This window comes from Dipteris shenzhenensis, chromosome 11, assembly GCF_047967505.1.
Source record: "Dipteris shenzhenensis isolate YYH24624 ecotype China chromosome 11, Dip_SZ_1.0, whole genome shotgun sequence".
Lineage (NCBI taxonomy): Eukaryota > Viridiplantae > Streptophyta > Polypodiopsida > Gleicheniales > Dipteridaceae > Dipteris > Dipteris shenzhenensis.
The window spans coordinates 1,447,372-1,470,000 of record NC_141606.1 but is presented as its reverse complement, the minus strand read 5'-3'; the positions used below and the strand labels follow the sequence as shown (position 1 = coordinate 1,470,000).

The 22,629-nt window shown below is 44.4% G+C and overlaps 1 protein-coding gene across 1 annotated transcript in view; it reads left to right on the top strand.

Annotated features, from left to right (window-relative positions):
* LOC147896462 (long chain acyl-CoA synthetase 4-like) overlaps positions 1 to 22,629 on the top strand; it is a 130,151-nt gene that overhangs the window by 344 nt on the left and 107,178 nt on the right. The window contains exons 2-3 of the mRNA XM_087382022.1: positions 4,510 to 4,573; positions 4,688 to 4,777. Coding sequence (XP_087238148.1) covers positions 4,510 to 4,573; positions 4,688 to 4,777 — 154 coding nt within the window. The remainder of the gene's footprint in view (positions 1 to 4,509; positions 4,574 to 4,687; positions 4,778 to 22,629) is intronic.

Here is a 22,629-nt window from a genome sequence, read left to right as displayed (position 1 = left end):
CCATGTTGATGATCGTAGCTGCTTTGAGTCAATCGGCTAGTAACTAGAGCTCTCGAGCTGCTCCGCTGCGACAGTTTTCTATAGCTCGTTTCCACTAGCGGGTAATAATGTTCGCTGTCAACTTATAAGTGAAATTGTATCGTCGCCAAGGTTCTTGCATGACTCAATATATATTTATAAAGATTTGCTGTCTCCTAGATGCACTTGCAATTTTGTGGCAACGTTCTTTAGTAAGTCCCCTACCTCACTAGAAACCTCCCACTGCAATCTACTTACTGCGTAATGAGTCGAATGTTTTTGTTTTCCCAGAAAAATGAGTCCAATGTTTGACGGACAAAGTTTTGGTTTGGCATCCTTCAATTCTTATCTCCTTTGGAGCACCGAGGGGGTTCCTTTTGATTGATGCGCTATGCATAAATATGTTGTGCACAAATGATTAGTGCAGGCAATAGGCAGCCAAAGTAGTGAACTACGTGTAATAAGTTATTGGCGGTTCTATAAGAAGGTTCTCGTAGGAAGGTGATGCTAGATTTTTAGGATTTGTTTTGGCGGAGCATAGTCCGTGTTTTTCATGGTATCAGAGTCTCGACTCTACGATCCTTTTGGTGGAATCCTTCTCCGGTGAAGGTGAGCTCGCATGGTGCAATTGGTCCGGGGATCTCCAGTAGCGTCTCTGCTGATGGTGTAAGTGCGTGAAGTCGTTTAATGGGCCCGGACTTGCAGCTTTGGATGGCGCATCATTAGGCGAGATAACGACTCACTCTATATTGTTAGGCTCTCAACATGTTTTAAGCATCCAGCCAATAGGGAAGAGCGTGCATTAAAAGAATTGGATGCAAAGGTTGAGAACAGGTCCTCCCATTCCAAAGAAGAATTCCACGTTTGGGTTAGTCCAATAAATGGTAAAGATTCTAGAAGGGTTTGGGCCCTTGGATCAGGTGGGCCACCGATTAGGGCTTCCCTCAAACCTTTAATCGTGGATCGATTGCACTTTTGCTGCAATGTGAAATGGACTAGGACATTCGTCAAGCCGATGATGAATAACTCAGAGTTGGAACTACTTGAATTGCGGAATCCTGGGAGACAGAGAGGGGGAATATTAGCTACCCTTAGCATGCATGGTATTGGGGAATCTAATTGCATCAGGCTTATAGACTCATAAGCCGTTGTACTACTGGGGGAATCCACTGATTTGCGGACAGAAAATTTACTAGTCGGCTCCTCGTGACTGCTGACATGTAGCTAGACAGCAACATGGAGCACATGGGACAGCCCCACGATCCAAGCATGACTATTGGATCATGTGGTGGAGGTCAAAAGTAGTTAACTGTGAGATGGGTGAGCAAAGGCATTTGTGCCATCCAAAAGGCTTTATAATGGCTGAAAATTATATTAATGCACCCTCCCACTTTTATTCCTAATTACAAAAGTAATCTATTTCTTAATCTTCTTCTTATGATTCCGTATTTGCGTCCATATCTCGACGTATCTCAAGGAGTATGGACGGGCTCTTGGAGGTGTCGATTGACAAGGTGGTTCTGCTTCCAGAGTCGAGATAACCTTGAAGGAATGCAAGAAGTGTCCTAAGGAGGATCTTCTCCTTGAGAAGGATCGTTGAATGCCCTGGAGCATGGGCTAGCCATTGCAAAAGAGATGTGAAGCAAGCTTGTGACTGATGATGTCGATGCTGGCTGTTTACATTGCTGATGCAGGAAACAAGAAGGGGATCCCAAGAGAGAATGGGAAGAAGAGGGATAGGAGCACTATCAGGTGTTATGAATGTGGAAAGAAGGGGCATGTTGCCAAGTTTTGCAAAGTGAAAGCAGAAGATTCTTGTGAGAATTAGACAACCTTCGAGGAGAAGGAGACTGATGAGGTGATGTTGTTCGATGACATCTGTGGGATCGAGGAAGAGGAACTTAACAGGAAGTGGTTCCTTGATTCATGGGCTACTTGACACATGTGATGCAAGGACTGGCTCATGCACACTGAGTCTTCCATTGTGCCACAAGCAGTGTGTATGGGGGATTTCAACATTTGGTTTGGAGCGGGAAGCGGCCGTCCATGGATCCAATTGGTGGGAGGTGACATGGTTAAACTAAGGGGCATTTATGTATTAACATAGGACCTTGTCTTGGTGATTTTCTCTATCAAACCAAATAGTAAAGTCTAGCTTGTCTACAGTGACATAACTGATATGGTACATTCGTCAATGGGTTGTGGGAGAAGCAATCTAGAGAGCTTCAAACGTGAAGCCTTCCACAACTTTTAAGGTCTTCAAAGCATTTGTGGAAAGCAATCTAACTTACAACTGATAGGGGAGGAGAGTTTTACTCATTCAGCTTTGTCAGAAAGAACAAGTTGAAGGGCAGGAAGGGGTTGGGTTTGCACATCACACTTTTCCCCATTGGGGAACCATCTGAAGATGGATACAATATACATGGAACAACCTAAAGGTTTTGTTCAGTCAGGATGATTCGAGTGGAAGACATGCAATCTGGAAGGCAATTTATGGTCTTTAATAATATTATCCGACCTGGTACAAGCGTATGAATGACTATTTTCATTGGCAGGGGTGTATTGACCATCAGCCTTGTAAAGAGATGGCTCCTAGGTGCTCCACACAATACACCAAGGTTTCACCTATTGAACAGATAACCAAGTCTTCTCAATCCTATCCAAGATATGATCATCCAATCACCTTGAAAATGAAATCTCAACAACCCCCCTCAATACGAAACGGGAGAGGAGTATTGCACTGCATCAGGTGATATAATAGAAGAAGCATTTATGTGAAGAAGGTTTGGATTACTAAGAGACATGGTACTAATTGAACAACACACTACAAAGCTAGAGTAGTGTATTGATCAAAGAAGAAGACTCTTTGAACTTTGACCTCTTATGTATAGCATGCTTTAGATATGCATGCTATGTCCTCCGTATGCTTTACACCTTGGCCGTCTCCACACAATGACCAACACAAGGCTTTCACCCTTGCTTAATCGATCCACACATGGATATAATTGGGCTTCCACGAACATGCTTGTTGCGTCTCGTACCTGCTCCAACTCATGAGGATAGCAACACCTCCTCTGTATGATAGTGAGGACATTCCTCTGAATGATGGCGGATGTATAAGAAAAAGGAGCTTGCCGTATATGAAGGTCAAGGGCAGTGTCTACATCAGCCTTGTAATGATGAGGCTCCTAGGTGCTCCACACAATACACCAAGGTTTCACCTATTAAATAGGCAACAAGTCTCCACAGCCCTATCCAAACATGATCCAAGATATGATCCTCCACTCACCTTGATGAGGTCATCTCAATACTGAACGGATTTGAGGGTAAATGTTATTGTTGCAGTATATGTTACTGTTTTGCTGGTTGGCAGTTCAAATGCATAAATTCTTGAGAAGGAAAAGGATGGTTTGAAGAGACACATCGGAATGATAGATCTAGGAATTGTTCAATCCTTCAGCAGCATCAGCATAACATGGTCAACTGATCACAGTAGTTTCTAGTATTACAAAGGTATATATCTGTTTCACAAGGGTATTTGACAGGTTTTTTGAGAAGGTGGGATTGTTTGGATAGCAAGCCTACTAGGAAGCTTTGCCTTGTGTGGATTCAATTTGATGAGGAATTTTTTTACAAGGAAGTACTTGGAGTATTGATGTATGCCCATGGCCATGCTTGGTGCACGTGCTGACTTGAGTATCATCCTTGAGCAGATTTGCTTCGTCCCCTCAGTCTTTGCATATTACAGCATTTGAGCACATTAAGTCACCAGAAATGTGGGTTCCAGATGCTGACTGGGTGGGGAACCCTTGCAATCCAAATCAATGTCAGAGTACTTAATTGGAAGAATAAAGGAAGAACTAGCCCAAAATCTTAGTACAGTAAGGAGAAGTAGAAGAATAACTGAAGGGCAAACAATCAAAAAGCAGAATGTGGGAATAAAGCAGAAACCAAAGATAATTCTAATCAATATAGAATTGCCAGAAGAGTTCATGAAACAGGGATGCATACTTCTTTGTAAAAGATGTAGTACAGCCCTAGCTCAGCTTGGCTTATTGAGAGGCACGACTCTGGGTTATATGGGACATGGTGACATTTTTTGGTACCCAGCACATCTAGAAGACATCGTACACTCCGCTGAAGGGCACCATTATGGTGCCTGAAGAGTTGCTAGCAAAAGAATGGGATTGCTATGACTCACACGTTACACGAAATTCAAAGATATGCTAGGGTGATTTTCAGGCAGCTTGCCATGTGGCAGTCCACAAAACCAAGTTATACGTGGAAAATGGTCTTACATCTGCAATGGCTTCTAGTTCTGTTTAAGCCAACATTGCTCCAAATGCTAATACAGGTGTAAGGGGTTTCTGGGGAAAAAATTCGATATTGAAACTGTGTAATCCAAGCTTTTCCAACAAGAATGAGATATTGTTTAAGTTCATGATTTGTACTTTGGTGAGATGTTTTTACGTGACTCATTTTTCTCCACAGTTCGTCTGCCAAAAGGAATCCGGACAACAAATTGCTTGGTCGGCGTGAAGTTATCAATGGGAAGGTGATGTATTCTTTCACATTTTGATGACTTTTGTAAATGCTACATGTGTTCATGTGATTTATCACCTCTCTAGAAATAGGGGTTATTTCTTGAATGCCTCATCTCTGACTGCAGGCAGGCAGGTATGTTTGGCTGACTTACAAAGAAGTTTATGACCAAGTAATCAATATTGGCTCAGCCATGCGAACATGTGGCATACATCCGGTGAGGCCTTGATCCTTTTGCAATTTGCCTCATATCACCTGGTCCATCTGGTGTGCTTGCAAAGCATACAAACAAGATCACTCATCTGGTCTATTAGAGAGCCTTTTCTTTGTTGATATATCGAGGTCATATAATATTGATTTGTATGCCCACAAAAGCATAAATGATTCTTATGGGAGTTCCTTAGAGATTCTCAAAGAATCTTGCACCTGATAGCCTATTACAACTGCGATTTGCAGTTTCATCCCTTGAGAACCTCACAGCTGATAGTGCTTGTTTTTTTGGTGAATCTTGTTGTGTATAGATCTTATGAAAAACTCTCTAGTTGGGCTACTTAAATGAGTCATCTAGGTATGGATTTATTTCGTGTGCATTTAAGAGATGTAGCCTGCATTGACAAGTATGTTGAAGGTTGTATTGCTTTTGACTAGATTCAGTTTTTGGCACATGTCCACCTGGTAGGGGGTTTTGGATGTGAATTTTGATTTATTTGTTTGTCAGAGATGAGAGTTGCTTGCTGTAGCTTACTCTAATGCAGCAGAAAGAGATATATTGAGATCACACACAGTCACTCCAGGAACTCACTCACGCCGTGTGCATGCATGTATGAAAAGACACTTCAGGTCTAGAGAGATAATAGAGCCAGAATAATATATTTTGATATGTAGAAAACTGCCAACATATGTATTAACACCTACAGCACAATGTTGCTGTGGTGAGGCAACTATACCAGCTCCATTTTCTGTACCTTTTGAGGCAAACTCTTCTTTACGGCCATGTGCCTTCCTGTAGGCTTCAGTAGCTACAACTGCCCACCCTCTTTGCTCCACAAGACTGCAGTGTAGATCTGTCTCTTTGTGAGCTCCTGGAAGGTCCAAAACCTGGCAGACTGGCTGCCTGAACTGCTGCAGAAACAACCGCCTGGAGAGGCCCGGAGGCCCTCTTTTTATAGGGGCTGTATGCCCCGGCCTGACCTGACAGACTACCATCTGCAATCTGTCAATTTGCGGGCCATATCCATCCTCTTGCCTTTAATGGAATTTTATACTGGCCTTTCCCCCAGCCTCTTGCCCCGTTATTTGGCCTTTTGCCTGGGCAAATATCGAGGCCACCATCCAACTGTCTAGAAATTGAGGACAGCCTTGATCTTGCAAAGCACCTTGCCTTGGGCCTCTGTTCCAACTCATTGTCAAACCGGCATCATCCACATTCAGGTCCATGCGACCTTGTATGATGAGGTCCATGTGGCTGCTCCTCATAGTTGACCACTGGTAGGAATCCCTCTATCTGTATATTTTCGCCACCTATGATCTCCCATGAATAGATCATCCTCTTCTGTTCCTACGGATACAGCTAGAGGCTTTGACAGGAAGAGGATGGTCTAGAAACTGAGGATAGCCTTGAAATAGCTGCTCCATCCAACTGTCTTAAAACTGAGAACAGCCTTGATCTTGCAAAGCACCTTGCCCCGGGCTTTGTTCCAACTCATCTTCAAACCAGCATCATCCACATTCAAGTCCATGCGACCTTGTGTAATGAGGTCCGTATGGCTGCTCCACATAGTTACCCACTGGTAGGAATCCCTCTAGCTGTATCTGTAATAATATTTTCGCCACCTATTCTCCCATGAATAGATCATCATCTTCCTGGTCAGATTACCTACCTGAAAGGCTTTGAATAGAACACCACCTGGTCCTTCCAACATCATGAAACTGGGCCAATTTGGGGAAGTTTCGTGATCACTTTCATTGAACAACTTGAACTTGTTGAATTCCTCATCACCAACTCCCAAGGAAATTTTGCAGTAGGTGTTGAAAGATTTTTAAGTGTGAACTCCCCTCTGTCTGTACTGACGTCTTTCACCATCCATTCTCCGACTAATAGAGAACTTTTGTACAAACATCCACCACAAATCAATCTATTGAAGTCCCCAAAAGGTATCCTCATCTTCGCTGTTCCTCTGAAACTTTGAAGGCATGCTCTCCTTGGTGAACTCTTGCTCATCGGATTCCATCTCTCAATGAGCACCTTTGTCTCTGCCGATGGTACACGATGTCCTCTAGTCTTGAGCAACACCTACCATCTCCCACCACAAAAGTCAGGTATGTGTACCACTCCTCGATGTCTGCCATAAACACCATCACCTTTGTGTCTACAAACTCACCGACTCTCAGAAGCTCTTCGGAATCTTATTGACCAGCAACATTGCCAACGGTTGCTGTCTACCTTATAATCAACTGCCACTTGGTGATCTTTAAGAATCTTTACCTCACAAGGAAGTCATGCGATGACTCCCCCTTCCCCCATCATCATGGTGAACAACTGATTTTGGAGCATGATGATTCTCCGTGTTTTGACTTTTCAAGATCTCCCATGTCTCCTATGCTGCATCCGTCAACTGGAGCAATCGTCTCGATTATCATGGAGAGTGAGACTGCATCCTTCAGTCTCACTCCGTCACACTATTTGATTCTGTTGGAATTGTGCCTGTGGCATCCACTACATGGATGGGCTTCAAGAACGTTCCTTCGGTCACCTCCCAGGTTTCCTTGGCCATTAGATGGCTTTCTAGATCTTACTATAGTTTGTTATGTCCAACTTTTCTCCCTCACCAAAATTTTTCAACGTTTCCTGCACTCAATGCAAGCAAAACAAAACACACTTGAACAAGGAATCTCCTCCCTCCTTGGTAAGAACACCACCCTTCAGTTTGGAGAATGTCTCAGTTATAGATCTCTTGGGATCTGGCTTACGAGCTTGACTAAGAGACCATAATTGTCCTTGATTGACAACTTGTCACAAAAGGGAGTTGCTTGTTCTACCCAACTCCCATGCAGCGATAGATCGAGGTCACACAATGTCACCCTGTGAATCGACTAACTCCGTGTGCTTGAATGTATATGAAAAGACACTTAGTGATGATGTGCCCACTAAAAAGCTGGGTCGAGACAGAGTTGTCAGGCATGGCCAGAATTGATGACATGGTGCAGAGTCAATGAGATGACCATGGAACAACTAGGTTGAGCCGAATTTGAGCTAGACATGGTAGAAAATGGATGCTTGGCATAGAGTCAATCATGTGGCCATCAAAAGCTGGGTCGAGCTAGATCTAAGCCAATCACAACCAAATTGATGACGCAGTGCATAATGGATGAGATGGCCATCGAAAAGATGGGCTGAGCTAGATCAAAGCCGAGCAGAGCCCAAATCAATGACATGGCATGGATTCTATGATATGGCCATCGAAAATCTAGGTTGAGTTGGATCTAAGATGGCATGATCAAAATCAATGATATGGCATGGAGTTGATGACATGACCATTGAAAAGCTGGGTCGAGTTAAATCACAATCGGCTTAGCTAAATTTTTTGATTCAATGTAGATTTTATGACGTGGTGATTGAAAAGTTGGGCCGAGTCAGCCAACATGGTCAAATTCAATGATCTGGTAAATCGAGTTACTTGATGCGGTGGCCTCAAGATGTCATTTGGTGACATGGAAGCTCAATGATATGGTGTTAAGCATAAAGCAGCTCAGTAGATATTCTTGTTGGTACAGAAAAGCTCACCAAAATTTAGCCTTTCCTCCCAAATATAGGATTAGGGGGGGGGGGGGGGGGGGGGGGTATGTCACGGGGACGTGAAAAGTGATGTAAAGTATTTTGTAACTCAACCCACGCTTAACCGAGGTTAACTAAGGTTAAGTCTAGTAATAGTTTGGCTGTGAGGGACTGGCTAGAGGAAGTGCAAACTTCCTAGAAGCTCCTAGGGACAAAGTCTAAGTGCACCATTAGGTCCTAGGGTCAAGGCAAAGGCACTAGAAAGGGGTTTGAAAGTTGGGCCAAAGGACAACTAACGTTGTCCTTGGTCAGGTGGGTTAGAGCTTTAATGAAGGGCCATTTGTCATGCATGCAGGTGCATGCCCTTCTCCCACGTACCATCTCTCTCCCCTTACCCTCCTGGAGCCTAGCAGAAGCATTCTGGGCTGATTTTGACTTTTTGGTTGGCACTTGTTGCTGTTTTGCTGCTGCTTTGGCTCTTCCTACAGCTCTTGCATGCACTTCAAGGCAGCCCAGCTGCTGACACGCATCCCGAGGCAATGTACGGCTGCTGGTGCAAAATTTGAGATAGTGTACGGTGCATTTATTGCACTCCATACAGCCATACGGATCTGTACGGACCTGAGGAACAGTCCCCGTGGTTGCTGTACAGACTCCTTAGCATGCATCCCGAGGTGACCTGTGGCTGGTTAGAAGCGAGGTTCAAGGCCGGGATCCCAAGGTCGAGGCTTTGGGGCAGACCTACAAGCCTGTATACCTCTTCAGCCCTTTAGTGCCTTCCTTCCGCCTTCTTTATGTTCTTTCTCTCTTCTCCGTGAGGCTGGAAGACACCTGTGCCTTGCTGGGAGCTTGGTTAGGGGATAGGCGCGAGGATGGAGCTCCCCTCTGCCACGGACAGCAGGTACTTGGTTAGTGTCTTCTTTTTGGTGTTTTGAAGATTGCTGCGTGCTTTTCTTGTGTTTGGAGTCTTTTCTAGTCCCGACAAGCATAAGCAAGCACTCAGAAGCAAAGGGTGTGTCTAGGGAAAGCCCAGAGGGACAGTATGTTACATGTGAAAGCCTTGAGGCTGCTTGGGTACAGTTTGCTAGTGGTTTGGATGCTTGGATGCCTTTCAGTTTGGGAGGTTAGAAGTGGATGACAAAGATTGCCTTGCCAGTTGGATTCTAGTGGTGCACTTGGATTAGATGCCGAGATTGCAGACATAGGATTTGCAGAGAGGAACAGTGCAAGGGTAAGCCCCTGGTGTAAAGCATTTCCATTCAGAAGCATTAAATAAATACCGAAAGGGGCACGAAGGCATTTGGGACCAGTGGGCGTGTTGTGTAATGTTTTTCATTGAGCAGGGGCATTCTAGCCTCCCCGTTGTTGTTGTTGAAGTTTATTCCTAAGTGTTGTTAAGTGACTGAAGCTTGCATTGTGGCAATTTATGAGGTTTATGATTGAGTAGACGAAGATTATTGCCCTTTAGTTCCTTGAAGGCCGGTTACAGTGGTTCCGTTGCCAGGACAGTCACCATCTTCCTATAGAGGTGAGCCTTGATAGTGTTGTGTGGCGGATACCTTCATTGCAATTTTTGTTGTAGCCATCAATCTCAGCAAGCATGTCACACCGTGAGAGGTCATTGACCATCTCCGAGCAGGAGGGGCGAGAGGAAGACAAAGCATCAGAGAGTTTTGAGGAGGAGCATAGCATGAGCGGGGGTGATGAGGAGCAGGACAGTGGGGCACAGCCTGTTTCTCTTGAGCATTCCATTGAGGACTCACATGATGAGGTAGATGAGGCAGAGGAGCTTGATCCCAATGCCCTTTTTTAGTTGCGAAGCAAAGTGTAGTGGGAGCCGTGTCACAGTTGCAACAGACTTTCATGGAGATTATGCAAGCTCCTCCTATTATTATTGCTCCTCTTGGAGGCAAAAAGACTGCCCAAAAGAAGCATAAGAAGACTCACAAGCATGTATCTTTCAGTGGACAGCCACCAGAGATGCCCACAGTCACCCCTATAGCGGGTAATGCCAATAATTTCCACTCAGTCAATCAAGTCTTCCCTCAGCCCATGATGCATCCAGGAGACTTTGGAGGGGGATCAGTTTTTCAGGCAATGGTGGGACAGCCCACAAAAGGGCCCGGAATTCCAGGCAGCTATGTGGGAAGCATGCAGCCCGGAATGCAGAATTTCCAGCAGCATATGATGGGTGGAATACCCCCTACAAATGCCAATATGATGTACTCAAACATTGGGATGCATCCTAGGATGCAGACAGCTATGCCTGGGATGATGGGCAATACTTGGAATATACCACAAATGCAGGGAGTGGAACTCGAATGTTTAACCCCACCATGGGTACAGGTGGAGTGGCTCAAAATGCGGGAGCAATGATGACTCCGCCCTTTTGGCAGCCCCCCGTTTATGATAATCTCACCCCCAAAGGCAAACTGAAAGATTACAAGGAGGGAGGGGCAGCTGTAAAGTTTGAAACCTTCAATAGGATGCAGGACAGATTGAAGGCTTTGACATTTGTGCAACAGATTGATGCTGCCTACTCAGATGGACACTTTACAGAGTCTTCCAAAGTTTGAAAGTCAGCCACCTTTTTGAAGGGCAATGCACTCCAATGGTGGACCAACTTATTTTTGCAGGGTAGAGCACCTACCACATGGGTTGAATTCAAACAGGTGTTCTCAGCCGTGTGGTCAACCACCACTTTCATAGTGGATATTATGACCGCTTGGTATAAGCTAGATGCGGCGAATTGCAGAAATTTGGAAGGCCACAATAAGAAGTTTTTAGGAAGCCTTGTTGCCAGTGAATTCTTACAGGCATGTACCACTATCCAAGCGAATTGAAAGGTATTGCTATGGTTGCCCAAGGAGATTCGGGACTACTGCACAAAGACCAAGGTCTCCAATATGTCGGAGTTTATTGAGAAAGCCACTACCGCTTATGCACTCATGTAGGGGAAAGTTTCTGGGTTCAGAGGTAGCCAACAGGAGACATCGAAGTCAAAGGGCAGCAAGACGGAATCTCCTAAGAAGTTCGGAAAGTTCTCGCATCCTATGAAAGCAAATTTTGTTGGTCTTGTACTTGTATGTTAGATGAAGAAAAATAAATTCTTTATGATGCCAAGAAGTTACATTTGCAAAGAGGAGGGCGACAGGGCTTTTGAGTGCCCACACAAGAAGAAGAAGTTCCCTCCCATTGAGCAGGGTGAGCATAAGGCATGTTACACACCCATCCGGACGTCTTCACCTAATTTTTGCTCCATCCAATGAAAAAGCGCGCCGGTTGGTATGTGCTTTCACAACGAGGTGGATGGGCATCGTTTCATTTCCTAGGTGGCAAGCTGAGTCACGGATGAAAGCAGTGGAATTCTGGGCGGCGTCTTCCCCTCGCCCAACTCTTGGCGTAGCTGCTGGCTTCCAATAGAAATGTCCGTCTTCCTGGTCCCTGGAATATAGGCGATTGCACATGTTTTTGGCGGGAGTCTTTCACCATTTCGCTTCTCTGGCGTCCTTTGTTGCGTTCTTCACCATTTCTCAGAATTGCAGTTCACAAGTTTGGAGTCCCGGCATTCCAATAGCGTGGAAGAACAGGTACATTCCCTCTCTCATGCTCATTCCAAATTTCGCCTTCTATCTTCCCTCTAAATCCTCTATCTTCTTCCGAGCGTTTGCCCATTCCCTCCAGATTTTTGTCAAAAAAGTCGTTTTTGGGAGCTCAAAAGTAATGGACGTTTTTGCGATTGACATGCTGCTCTAAAATTTGGTTTCAGGTTCTCAATATATCATCATTGTGATCGCGTGAAGGGTTATATTGCAAGTCTTTTGAGCAACGCTGCCTCATTCTAGGATAGGTACATTGCTAAAGATTGTCAATGTACGTCAGGGCTATTCGTCCTGTCTCTTGACCTCTTCAAACTCCTCAATAGACGGTACTTTTCCATTTACATTGAGATGACAGGCAGGTAGGATTAATGCATTGGGAAATCACTTATTTGCTTCGTCATGCGTAGCCCAAAAAATGGAGATTGAGTGTATGGTGTAGCTTCTGTTCACACCTTTTGCATTCAATCCGTCTTCTCTTGTTGAGTAGAACACCAATAAAAATACAATCTTACAACTTTAAAATAGTTTTTTTTTTCTAGGATGGCAATGCAATGCCTGCTTATTGATCCCAACTATGAGGATGCCCTTGAAGATCTCCAAAGCTCTGAAGTAACAGATTCACAATTGTCGGGACCTCCTTCGATGGTTGTGTATAACCAATCGCAGATGTTTGGTTCTCCAAAATTTCCAGCCATCTTCCCATCTTCGTCACCAATGTTCTTTTGGATGCCACCTGTCATGTCTCAGCCGTGTGCCTTTGCACCTTCCGTTCTATCTGTGGGATCTCAAGGTAAAAAAAATGTTACCCCTACTAAAGGGGGTAAAAAGGGTGTGAAGAGAGGAAGGCCACGAGCATTGGAAGCTCCTCATGCAAAGCCCATTGGGCAAGAAGCATGCCAAGGCAAGACAACTGAAGAAACCGGATGAGGGAAGCTTGAATCGGAAGCAGATACAAGTTCAGCCAAGGTAGCAGTCCAAAAGAGAGGTAGAGCCAAAAAGAAGTGTCTAGATACCCAAGCCTTGGAAGATTTCTTTTAGCAATTACAATTATGAGCCCATGAAGTACAATCAACATTCCAATTGAGTCCTTAAATTAATGGAATGATAATGTGAATAGAAGAAACATACAAACCAAAGCACGAAAGGACTTCTAGGGACTGACTTCATAAAAATTCAAATACTTGGCTGTAACATTGGTTCAGTCCCCCTTAATCATGACCCTGTAGCTTAGTCCAAGCGACTACACTCATTAGCAAGTTCATTCGGAATTCATAATTCCCTCTCTCGCTCGCTCCCAATTCTCTTGGGCTATCTAAATTCTCTCTCTTCTTTTCTCAAGGACTAGGATATGCAAATTCGGTCGGACCTCATATGTAGAAGTATGGAAGATCTTGCATGACCTTTCTCGAACCAAGAACACCGGGAGAATCATCATGCTCCAATACCAATTGTAGAGTCATCCCAGCACTTTCTGGTGAAATGAATATTCTGAGGGATCAACTTGCAATAGTTGGTCACAAGGTAGACATCAATTAGTTGTCCATGCTTCTAATCATCAAGATTTTGAGGAGCTACCAAGGGTTGGTGATGACTCTCATTGCTATAGTACAGATCTGGCCCATCACATTTTGCTTTAAGAATTAGACCAGATGAAGTTGTACGTTGGAAAGTGCCAATGCTGATGAGAAGGCTCTCAGAGCCAAATCAAGATTGACTAAGGCAAGCTACTGGACAAGTAAAATGCAAAGAATGGACAAAGGGTGGTGAAGCAAGTAAAGGAGGAAGAACCAGAAGAAGTGCACCTATTGAGACATGCCTCGACATTTCGTTAAAGATTGCAAAAATCAAAAGGCTAATGAAGCAAAGGAGGAGGACGAGTCCAACACAATATCTACCAATACAGTATTCAAGTAACTCTTCCTATTGATGATGCCATGTCCCATTAAGATATAGCATACAAAACCTAGGGAAGATGCTCTTCATATAGAAAATCAAGAAGTGGTGCAAATGCTCGAACTATATGGTTGGGGATGGAAAATGTTCTCGGTTCATGAGATCTGAGGACCGGTCTAGTACCACCTACAGAAGGTAGGAAAACACTTAGAGATGGAGCTGACGAGTAAGATATTAGGAGGAGGAGCATGATTACACAATTACATAGAGACATAGAAGGCCACGGTACTTTTGGGAGCTACATCCCTTGCTCCAATTATGGCCAGCATCACTCGAGTGCAATTCTACGGTATGTGTTTTCATTATTTTTTTTGTTCGATTAATTTTGCACTAGAGTTTTTCCATGTGCTCCCAATTGTTTGGAGAGTGGATGGTGAAATTATTCCATACAAATAGAGCAGGACCTCTAAGATGGCAGCTTTTGAAGCATGCTACAAGCTTATCTTAAGATTAGCGACAAGGCCTTCCACAAGCTCCTATCAACGATCAATAATGGTGATCATGAGGCTTCAGTAGGGCAAGCCCAATTGTAGACGATGGAAAGACCAAGTTGGGTAGCTCACCAGTTGAGCTAAGCTTTATAGTCTTGACAAGATTTGTAGCTCACTAGCTGAGCTGAGCTTTTTGTGACTTCTTAGCTGAGCTTCCTTTATAATAGGAATTTGAATTTTAAGTTCTCTAAGGGGCTGTATTAAGCTAAGCTTTTGTGTATTGGCAAAATAACAATGGAAATTCAATCAATTAGATCCATCCCCTCCTCTACGAATCAATGAGTTTTTTTGCAGAAATGCTTTCTTATATTAATATAAGAAAAAGAAAGATCAGTCTCATAAGAGACAGTGACAACCAAGATATATATCCATCGATCTCACAACTTATCACCCGCATGGTCTATTTAAAAAGTAAATTAAAAAAATAAATTGCCAATTGTATTATAGGGCTTATCATGCCTGGAAAAGACCTTGTTAATGATTGACTGCTTAAAAAGGGCCACCCGCCCACACCCTATGCATGCTTTATTTCAACATCATTGAGAGCCAGTCTCAAAGAAAATTCCACTTCTTGAAAACAACACCAATGACCATACTTGCAATAAAAAATCATCTTATAATTTCTCTTTCTCCATATGCAATTATTTAGCAACAACTACCATGCCAGTTGTGTTTACAAATCCTCTGAAGTCCCCCTTGTCCAAACAAATAACATTACTTGGCCACTCATTTATAATTCTTCTTAAGAGACTCTGCATTATTGTTCCTTTGAAAGCCTTGCAATTATTTCCCGTGGTTGACTGCAATAAAGTGTAAGGAACCATTTAAAAATCATTTTCCAACACTTTTGGACCATTCCCTCTAACCCAAGTCCACCCTCCCTCTCACTAGCCACCATACAATTCCAATCTATGGCATGCCGTTGCTCCCTCCATACAAAATTTCTAATCTACCTATTTATTTTCTTCAATGCATTATCAAAGAAAGGAAAGGCAAAATTTGCATACAGCGAGATAGGCTGCATTAGTACTTGCTTAGCAATGACTACCATGCCTGTAAAATATAGTTTTAAATTCTCCCATGCAGCACACTTACTCTGCATCTTGGACATGCACCACTCAGATTTATCTTTCAAACTAACAGCATATTCAATAAGGCACCCTAAATATCTAATAACTTCATTGCCTCTTACCAATTTGAAAGAAAATCTTGCATACCATTTAGATAAGTTATCCCACCCCAACCAAACTGCTATGGTTTTCACTTAATTGATTTTGAAATCAAAGACTGCTAAGAACTCCTCAAATATAGATAAGAAATTGCTAAATTGTCCTCCCTTCTAACCCGGTAGACTCCTCTCTCTCTCTTCTTCCAACTTGGTAGCAAAGATAGGGTTGCCTCCCTCATAGTACATAGGCGAGGGAGAGGGAGGAAGAGCGACAATGTGGAAAGACTTTTGGGTTGTAAGCTTGATCCATGAGCGTGGTGGTTTGAATGCAGAGTTCAATAAACCGCAAAAGCAGGGAACAGATCTGTGGTCCAAAATTGCCAATAAGCTAGCTTCAGCCTATTCAGATTTTGACAGACTCTGAAGCTTGCCGCAAGAAATGGGGTTGGGTATATGATCATTACAAAGCAGATAAGCTACACAATTCCATATCAGGAAATGATGTGAAGCGAACATGTAGCTCATAGCTCAATTGATGGAACCTCTACCAGCCACCGACAACCAGGAATTGGAGGACTTGATAATGGTGTGGTTGCTACAGCAACATAACAGTGTTAAAACAATGCAATCGCGAAGGTTACTAAGTCGTCGACAGCGGCATTTGAACCGAGCTTGTTGGGCATATGCACGGCCACAAAATTTTATGGAGAGGTGCTTATTTGGTTCTTATTCAGATGCAATGTTCAAAAGGCGCATGCGTGTAAGCAAGGAAACATTTCTTTTCATATGCTCCAAAGTAGCTCCTGTTATGGGTCGACAAAGCACTTGCATGCGTAGTGCTATCTCCCTCGAGAAGCGTGTATGCATAGCATTGCATAGATTGGCTACAGGTGCAAGTCTAGAGGTCATAGGTGACTTATACGGTCGCGCAACAAGCACAGCATGCATGATTGTGAACCTCTTCTACAGTGCAATGAAACAGTCCGGACTTCATGACTTGTATATCAAGTGGCCTAGCGAGAGAGGAATGGCTAAGATAGCACAGGCATTCGAGGCTCTTCGAGGGATTCCATATGTGGTTGGTGCAGTGGATGGATCACATATCCCAATCATAGCTCCTCAGATATATCATGCGGATTACTATAACCGCAAGGGATTCCATTAAGTACTCTTGCAGATGACCGTGATGGCAGATTGTCGTGTCTGGGACTATGATGTTGGTTGGGCTGGTGCAATTCATGATTCAGTCTTGTTTACTCGTAGCAGCCTTGGTCGTAGATGCCAATCCAATGGGCTTGGAAAGTATTACTTGTTGAGTGACTGTGCATATCCGGCAAGGCCCTATATGTTGCCTCCGTTCAAAGGTGGGAAGGATGGCCTAAGTCGGTGTAAGAGTCATTGGAATTTCATCCAATCTAGTTCACGCATGCCAGTGGAGAGAGCTTTTGGCATGCTAAAAGCCAGGTTCTGAATATTACTAAAAAGGTGTGACATTGACTTGAAGAATGTCCCAGACATGGTAGCCATATGCTTGGTTCTACATAACATGTGCATTGTGCACGGGGACTCTTTTTTGTCTGATTGGGTGCGTGAAGTTCCGGTCCCCTACCATTATTAAACCGAATCTTTTAAGAAATGATCAAAAGCAATCCTGCAGAAGTAAGCCCTACAGCGGAGTCATGGATAGCGTTGACAAAATGCCTCTGGCAGGAACGAGGAATGCCTGTATTATTCACAATAATACATGACTTCCTGTACATTTTACTGTACACAGGGAAGAGGGCGGATTGCAGGAGCGGCAGCTCTGGAACTTGAATCGCCAGCTCCAGCCAGAGTGCCCACCTCTCAGGGAAGCAGTATCAGAGCCACCCGATGATTCAAGATAAAGTTGTATAGTAGTATGCTGGAGGAACAATAGAGACAGCTCGAGTACATCGCATAGTAGAAGATCCCTATTAAGACGTTGTAACTTGTAGAAGCAGCTGCTCAATGTCTTTACAGGCGATTTGAACGCTGGAGATCTGGTACCCAGTGGCCACAAGATTTGTTGAGCTGCACTGCGGTACAGACTTGTTGGGAACTTGGGAGGCATGCAAGATTGAGGTCGCAGAAGGAAATGGGGAGAGCGGCAGACTACAGTGAAGGAGGAAGCTCAACCGCCAAAAGGGAACGGAGAGAGCACCACAGTCTGCTGAAGGATTGTTCTCAACCATCAAATGTCAGGAGGCATGTCCGGATGTGTATGAAACGCCAACTACTTTTCCATGGCCAGTGACGAAGCAAACGAGCGCCCATCGCTGGTCTGGTTCACCCCGTCCGGCAGACGGGTGTGAAACCCCCCTAAGAAAGGGAAGAGGCATGATCAAAAGAATAAGAAGCCTAAACCCACTGCTGGTCTTTTGCCAGACTTGATCGGGGCTGTTCAGAATACAAATGCTATAGAGTTATGTCGGGCATGGGGCAAGATAAGAGACCAAACCGCTCTGATGTTTTTGATCCGGGAGCCAAAGCCAACTTTATTTCTCCAGAGCTGGCTGGAGGGTTGGGAATACGGGCAGAATAGATGGGTCCTTTTTGTGATGCGGATGTGGCTTGCCCGGGGCTCAGCCAATCGGTTACTCTAGTGATAGGCAAGCGGAGGATGCATATTCAGCGCTACGTAGACACGGAAGAGTTCTATATTATGCCGTTTGAATGGTCGTGATGTGTTATTGGGAATACCCTGGCACTTCTGTGTTGGGGCTGTTTTGGATACGAAGAATAAAATAATCACAATCACTCATTGCGGGAAAATCCACGTTCTTGATGCTAAGCGGAAGGGTGAATCTATCCCTATCGTATCTGCTTCTGCCATTGGCAATGTAATGAAAAAACACCTTTCAGCGTACTTAGTGTTTGCATTCGAAAAGAAGCCAGTAGAAGAAAAGTCTCATTTTTCTAAGCTGGAAAAGCAACAGACAGATTTTCTTTTTCAGTTTCAAGAGTGTTTTTTTGACTCTCTTCCACAGGAGATGCCCCTTGAAAGGCCAGAAGACCATATGATAGACATAATCCTTGGTAGTAGCCCACCTAACAGACCTCCTTACAGGGTCAGTGCAGCCTAGCAAGAGGAAATTATGAACCAGGTCAAGGACCTATTGGAGAAGGGGCCGATTCAGCCCAGCTCTTCACCCTGTTGCTCACCTGTGCTTTTGGTCCAGAAGAAGGATGGATCCTGGCAGATGTGCATTGACTACTGAGCCCTCAATAAAAGTACAATTAAAAAACAGATTCCCTATACCTTTGGATAGGTAACAGGGGTGAAACCTTGGTTCCGGAACAGATTTTAGCACATATGGATAGAAAAGTAAAAGGTAGAGTTTCCCGTTGCTGCCTGGTGAAGTTCATGAACTATCTTGCACTCGATGCGAAGTGGATGGAGGAGGGTGATCTGACTGAGTCACCTCCGATTTTGCAGCTCTACCTGGATGCATTTCAGCTTGAGCCCACTGCGGTGCAGGCTCCTACAGGTTCAGCAGAGCAGAGATTTGGAGCATTTTCTAGTGCTTGAGAGGAGGGTAGCACCTCCCCTTCCTGATTTAGACTGCTCATGTATCTGGAGATTGCTTAGTGGCACCGATTGTCTCACCCAAGATATTGCTTGCTGCCAGTATTTTTGTAGTGAGGTCTCCATTGGGTGTTCTAGACACTCCCCACAGAGGATGCATTGATCTATGGATGGACTCATGCGCTCTCCTAGACCATATGTTGATTGCGAGGTATTTTACAAATGATGTACATTCTGGTATGGGCTATTTCTGCCTAATTTCTTTACTTTCTTGTAAGTTTTCCGCAGCAACCTGGGTAGTTTGCTGTTTTAAGAGGAGGGCACGGGGATGTGAAAAGTGATGTAAAGTATTTTGTAACTCAACCCACGCTTAACCCGGGGTTAACGAGGTCAAGTCTAGAAATAGTTTGGCCGTGAGGGACTGGCTAGAGGAAGTGCAAACTTCCTAGAATTTCCTAGGGGCAAAGTCTAAGTGCACCATTAGGTCCTAGGGGCAAGGCAAAGGCACTAGAGAGGGGTCTAAAGTTGGGCCCGGTCAAGTGAGTTAGAGCTTTAATAAAGGGCCATTTGTCATGCATGCAGGTGCATGCCCTTCTCCCACCTACCATCTCTCTCCCCTCACCCTCTTGGAGCATTCCAGGCCTAATAGAAGCATTCTGGGCTGATTTTGACTTTTTGGCTGGCTCTTATTGCTGTTTTGCTGCTCTGGTTCTTCTTGCAGCTCTTGCATGCACTTCAAGGCAGCCCAGCTGCTGGCATGCATCTCGAGGCAATGTACGATTGTTGGCGCAAATTTTGAGACATTGTACATCGCATTTATTGGAGTTTGTACAGCCGTATGGACTTGAGGTGGAGCCCCCGGGGCTATTGAACAGACTCCTTGGCACACATCCTGAGGCAAGCACGGTTCCCGATGTGACTTGTGGCTGGTTAGAGGCGAGGTTTGATGCCCGGATCCCAAGGTCGAGGCTTTGGGGAACATTTGCAAGCGCGGGTACCTCTTCAGCCCTTTCCTGCCTGCCTTCCGCCTTCTTTCTGTTCTTTCTCTCTTCTCCCTGAGGCTAGAAGACACTTGCGCCCGTTGGGAGCCTAGTTAGGAGATAGGTGCGAGGACTGAGCTCGCCCCTCTGCCACGGACAGCGGGTACTTGGTTAGTGTCTTCTTTTTGGTTGTTGTTTCTCATTTTGAAGTTAACTGCAGTGCTTTTGTTGTGTTTGGAGTCTTTTCTGGTCCCCACAGGCGTAAGCAAGCACTTAGAATTAAAGGGTGTGCCTAGAGAAAGTCCAGAGGGACAGTGTGTTGCATGTGAAAGCCTTGAGGTTGCTTGGTTACAGTTTGCTAGTGCATACTGTAATTGGACAGCAAAGAGAAATTCAGCAAAAATGTCTATTACTAATGATGATTGGGATATGGAGGGGCAATCTTCCCAGGATGAGTAAGAAGAGCAATCTTTGCATGAGGGAGCCTCCTAGGATGACCAAAATGTTGAGGCACATCAAGCTGTAAATCCTTTTGTTGTGAGTGCCTCTTAGTTAAAAGGGTCAAAAGAGACTGAGGATGCAAAGGATGCTGATGCTATGTTTAAGGAACAATTAATGAGTGTTGTGGGAACACTCACGCAGGACCCATGGTTCTTTGAGTTTTTGCAGGCTCCTTTGAGGTTTAGGAGAGAAAAAGGCATTCTCATGTAGGAGAGCCTAGTGGAGTCCAAAAACAGTCACTTGGCGTGATGCCATTGAATGGACAGCCCTTAGTAATGCCAAATGCACAAGGTGCTCCATTGCAGCAATCTTTTCATGGTCCTAGTATGGATATGCATGGCCAAGGGAATAATTTTCAGAATTTTAATCAAGGGCAGCAAGCTTTTACCCAACCCTCTTTGCAGCCAAGGTATTTGTTGGCCAGGATATGCATGGCCAAGGGAATAATTTTCAGAATTTTAATCAAGGGCAGCAAGCTTTTACCCAACCTCTTTGCAGCCAGGATTTTATGACAGCATGGCATAAGTTGATGCAGCCAACTGTCATAACTTGGTATAATAAAAGGTTTTGGAAAGCCCTATTGCCAGTTAGCTCTTATCGGCATGTGCCTTTGTTAGAGCAAATTGAAAAATATTGATGTGGGCTGCCCAAGAAAATCATAGATTAGTGCACAAAGGCAAGGGTAACCAACATGTCTCAGCTAATTGAAAATGCTACCATAGCTGATGCATTGTTGCTTGGAAAGACCAGCAGGTATAAAAGGAGTAAGTTTGAGAACTATAAGAAAGCAGGGAAGCCAGGGAATGCTTCCAAGGTTCCATTCAACAAAGGAGAGAAACATGATAGGCCAGGCTTTAATTGGCTCTCACTTAAGGGAAAAAGAGTTTGATGGAGGCCAATGAATGCTTTCACTGCAAAGGAAGAGGGGCAAGTGCCATGGGAATGCCCAAAATGCAAGCTTAAAGGGTAAATCGATGATAGGGATGAGCAGAAAGGCAAGAAGCCTAAACCCACTGCAGGATGTTATCAATGAGCGGATTGCTACAGAGCTTTGCAGGGCATGCGACAAATTGAGAGATAAGATGTCATTGGTCTTCTTTGACCTAGGGGCTCGTGCAAACTTTTTTTCTCCGGAGTTGGTAGGCAAACTTGGAATCCATGCAGAGGAGATGGGGCCTATGAGCGAGGCAAGCTTGGCTTGTCTTGGATTTAGCACTGTGGTGAAACCTATCATTGGAAAGCTCCGCTTGCACATTTAGAGCTTTGTGGACAACGAAGAATCTTATATTATGCCTCTTGAGGGCTGTGATGTTTTGCTGGGTATGCCTTGGTGTCACAAAGTTCATGCTTTGGTGGATACATATAATCGGAAGATCTCTCTAGAGCAAAGAGGGAAGAAACATGTATTGGATGTCAGCTTTAAGAAGGGAGGGTCAGGGCCTATTGTATCTGCTTCAGCTATATGCTCAGTAATGAAACATCGTATTTTTGCGTATTTAGTTTTTGCAAAGAATACTAAGTTTGACAATCCATAATTTGTAATCTCTATGCTGGATAAAGAGCGGACATATTTTCTTAATCAGTTTGGAGAGTGTTTTTTTGGCTCATTGAAATTTTCATGTTCTTTTCGTCCTCAGACAGATTGGCAGTCCGAAGAGGCTAATTCTACCATACTGTTATGTGCTGAAATGTTATGTGTCTGAGCATAAGGCACAGTGGGAGCAGTATTTGCCCTTAGTTGAGTCTGCTTACAACAATACTGTCGATACTTCCATTGGGTGTGCAAGGTTCTCCCTAGGAATTAGTGCTTTGGGGTGAACTTGGGGTTTGGGCCCAAGAGGGGGCAAAGGGACCTTTATTGAAAGTGCCCCACTAGAGGGGGCATGGAGGCAAATGGAAATGTAAGTGCCACGTGGCACTTTCCAAAAACATTGGCCCTACGTGCATGGAATTGGAGAAGCCGGGGGGTTTCTAGACACACATGTACTGCGAATTCACGATGGGGGGGATAGAGGAAAGACGAAGAGCAGTTCAGCTCGGGGCTGGTCGCCG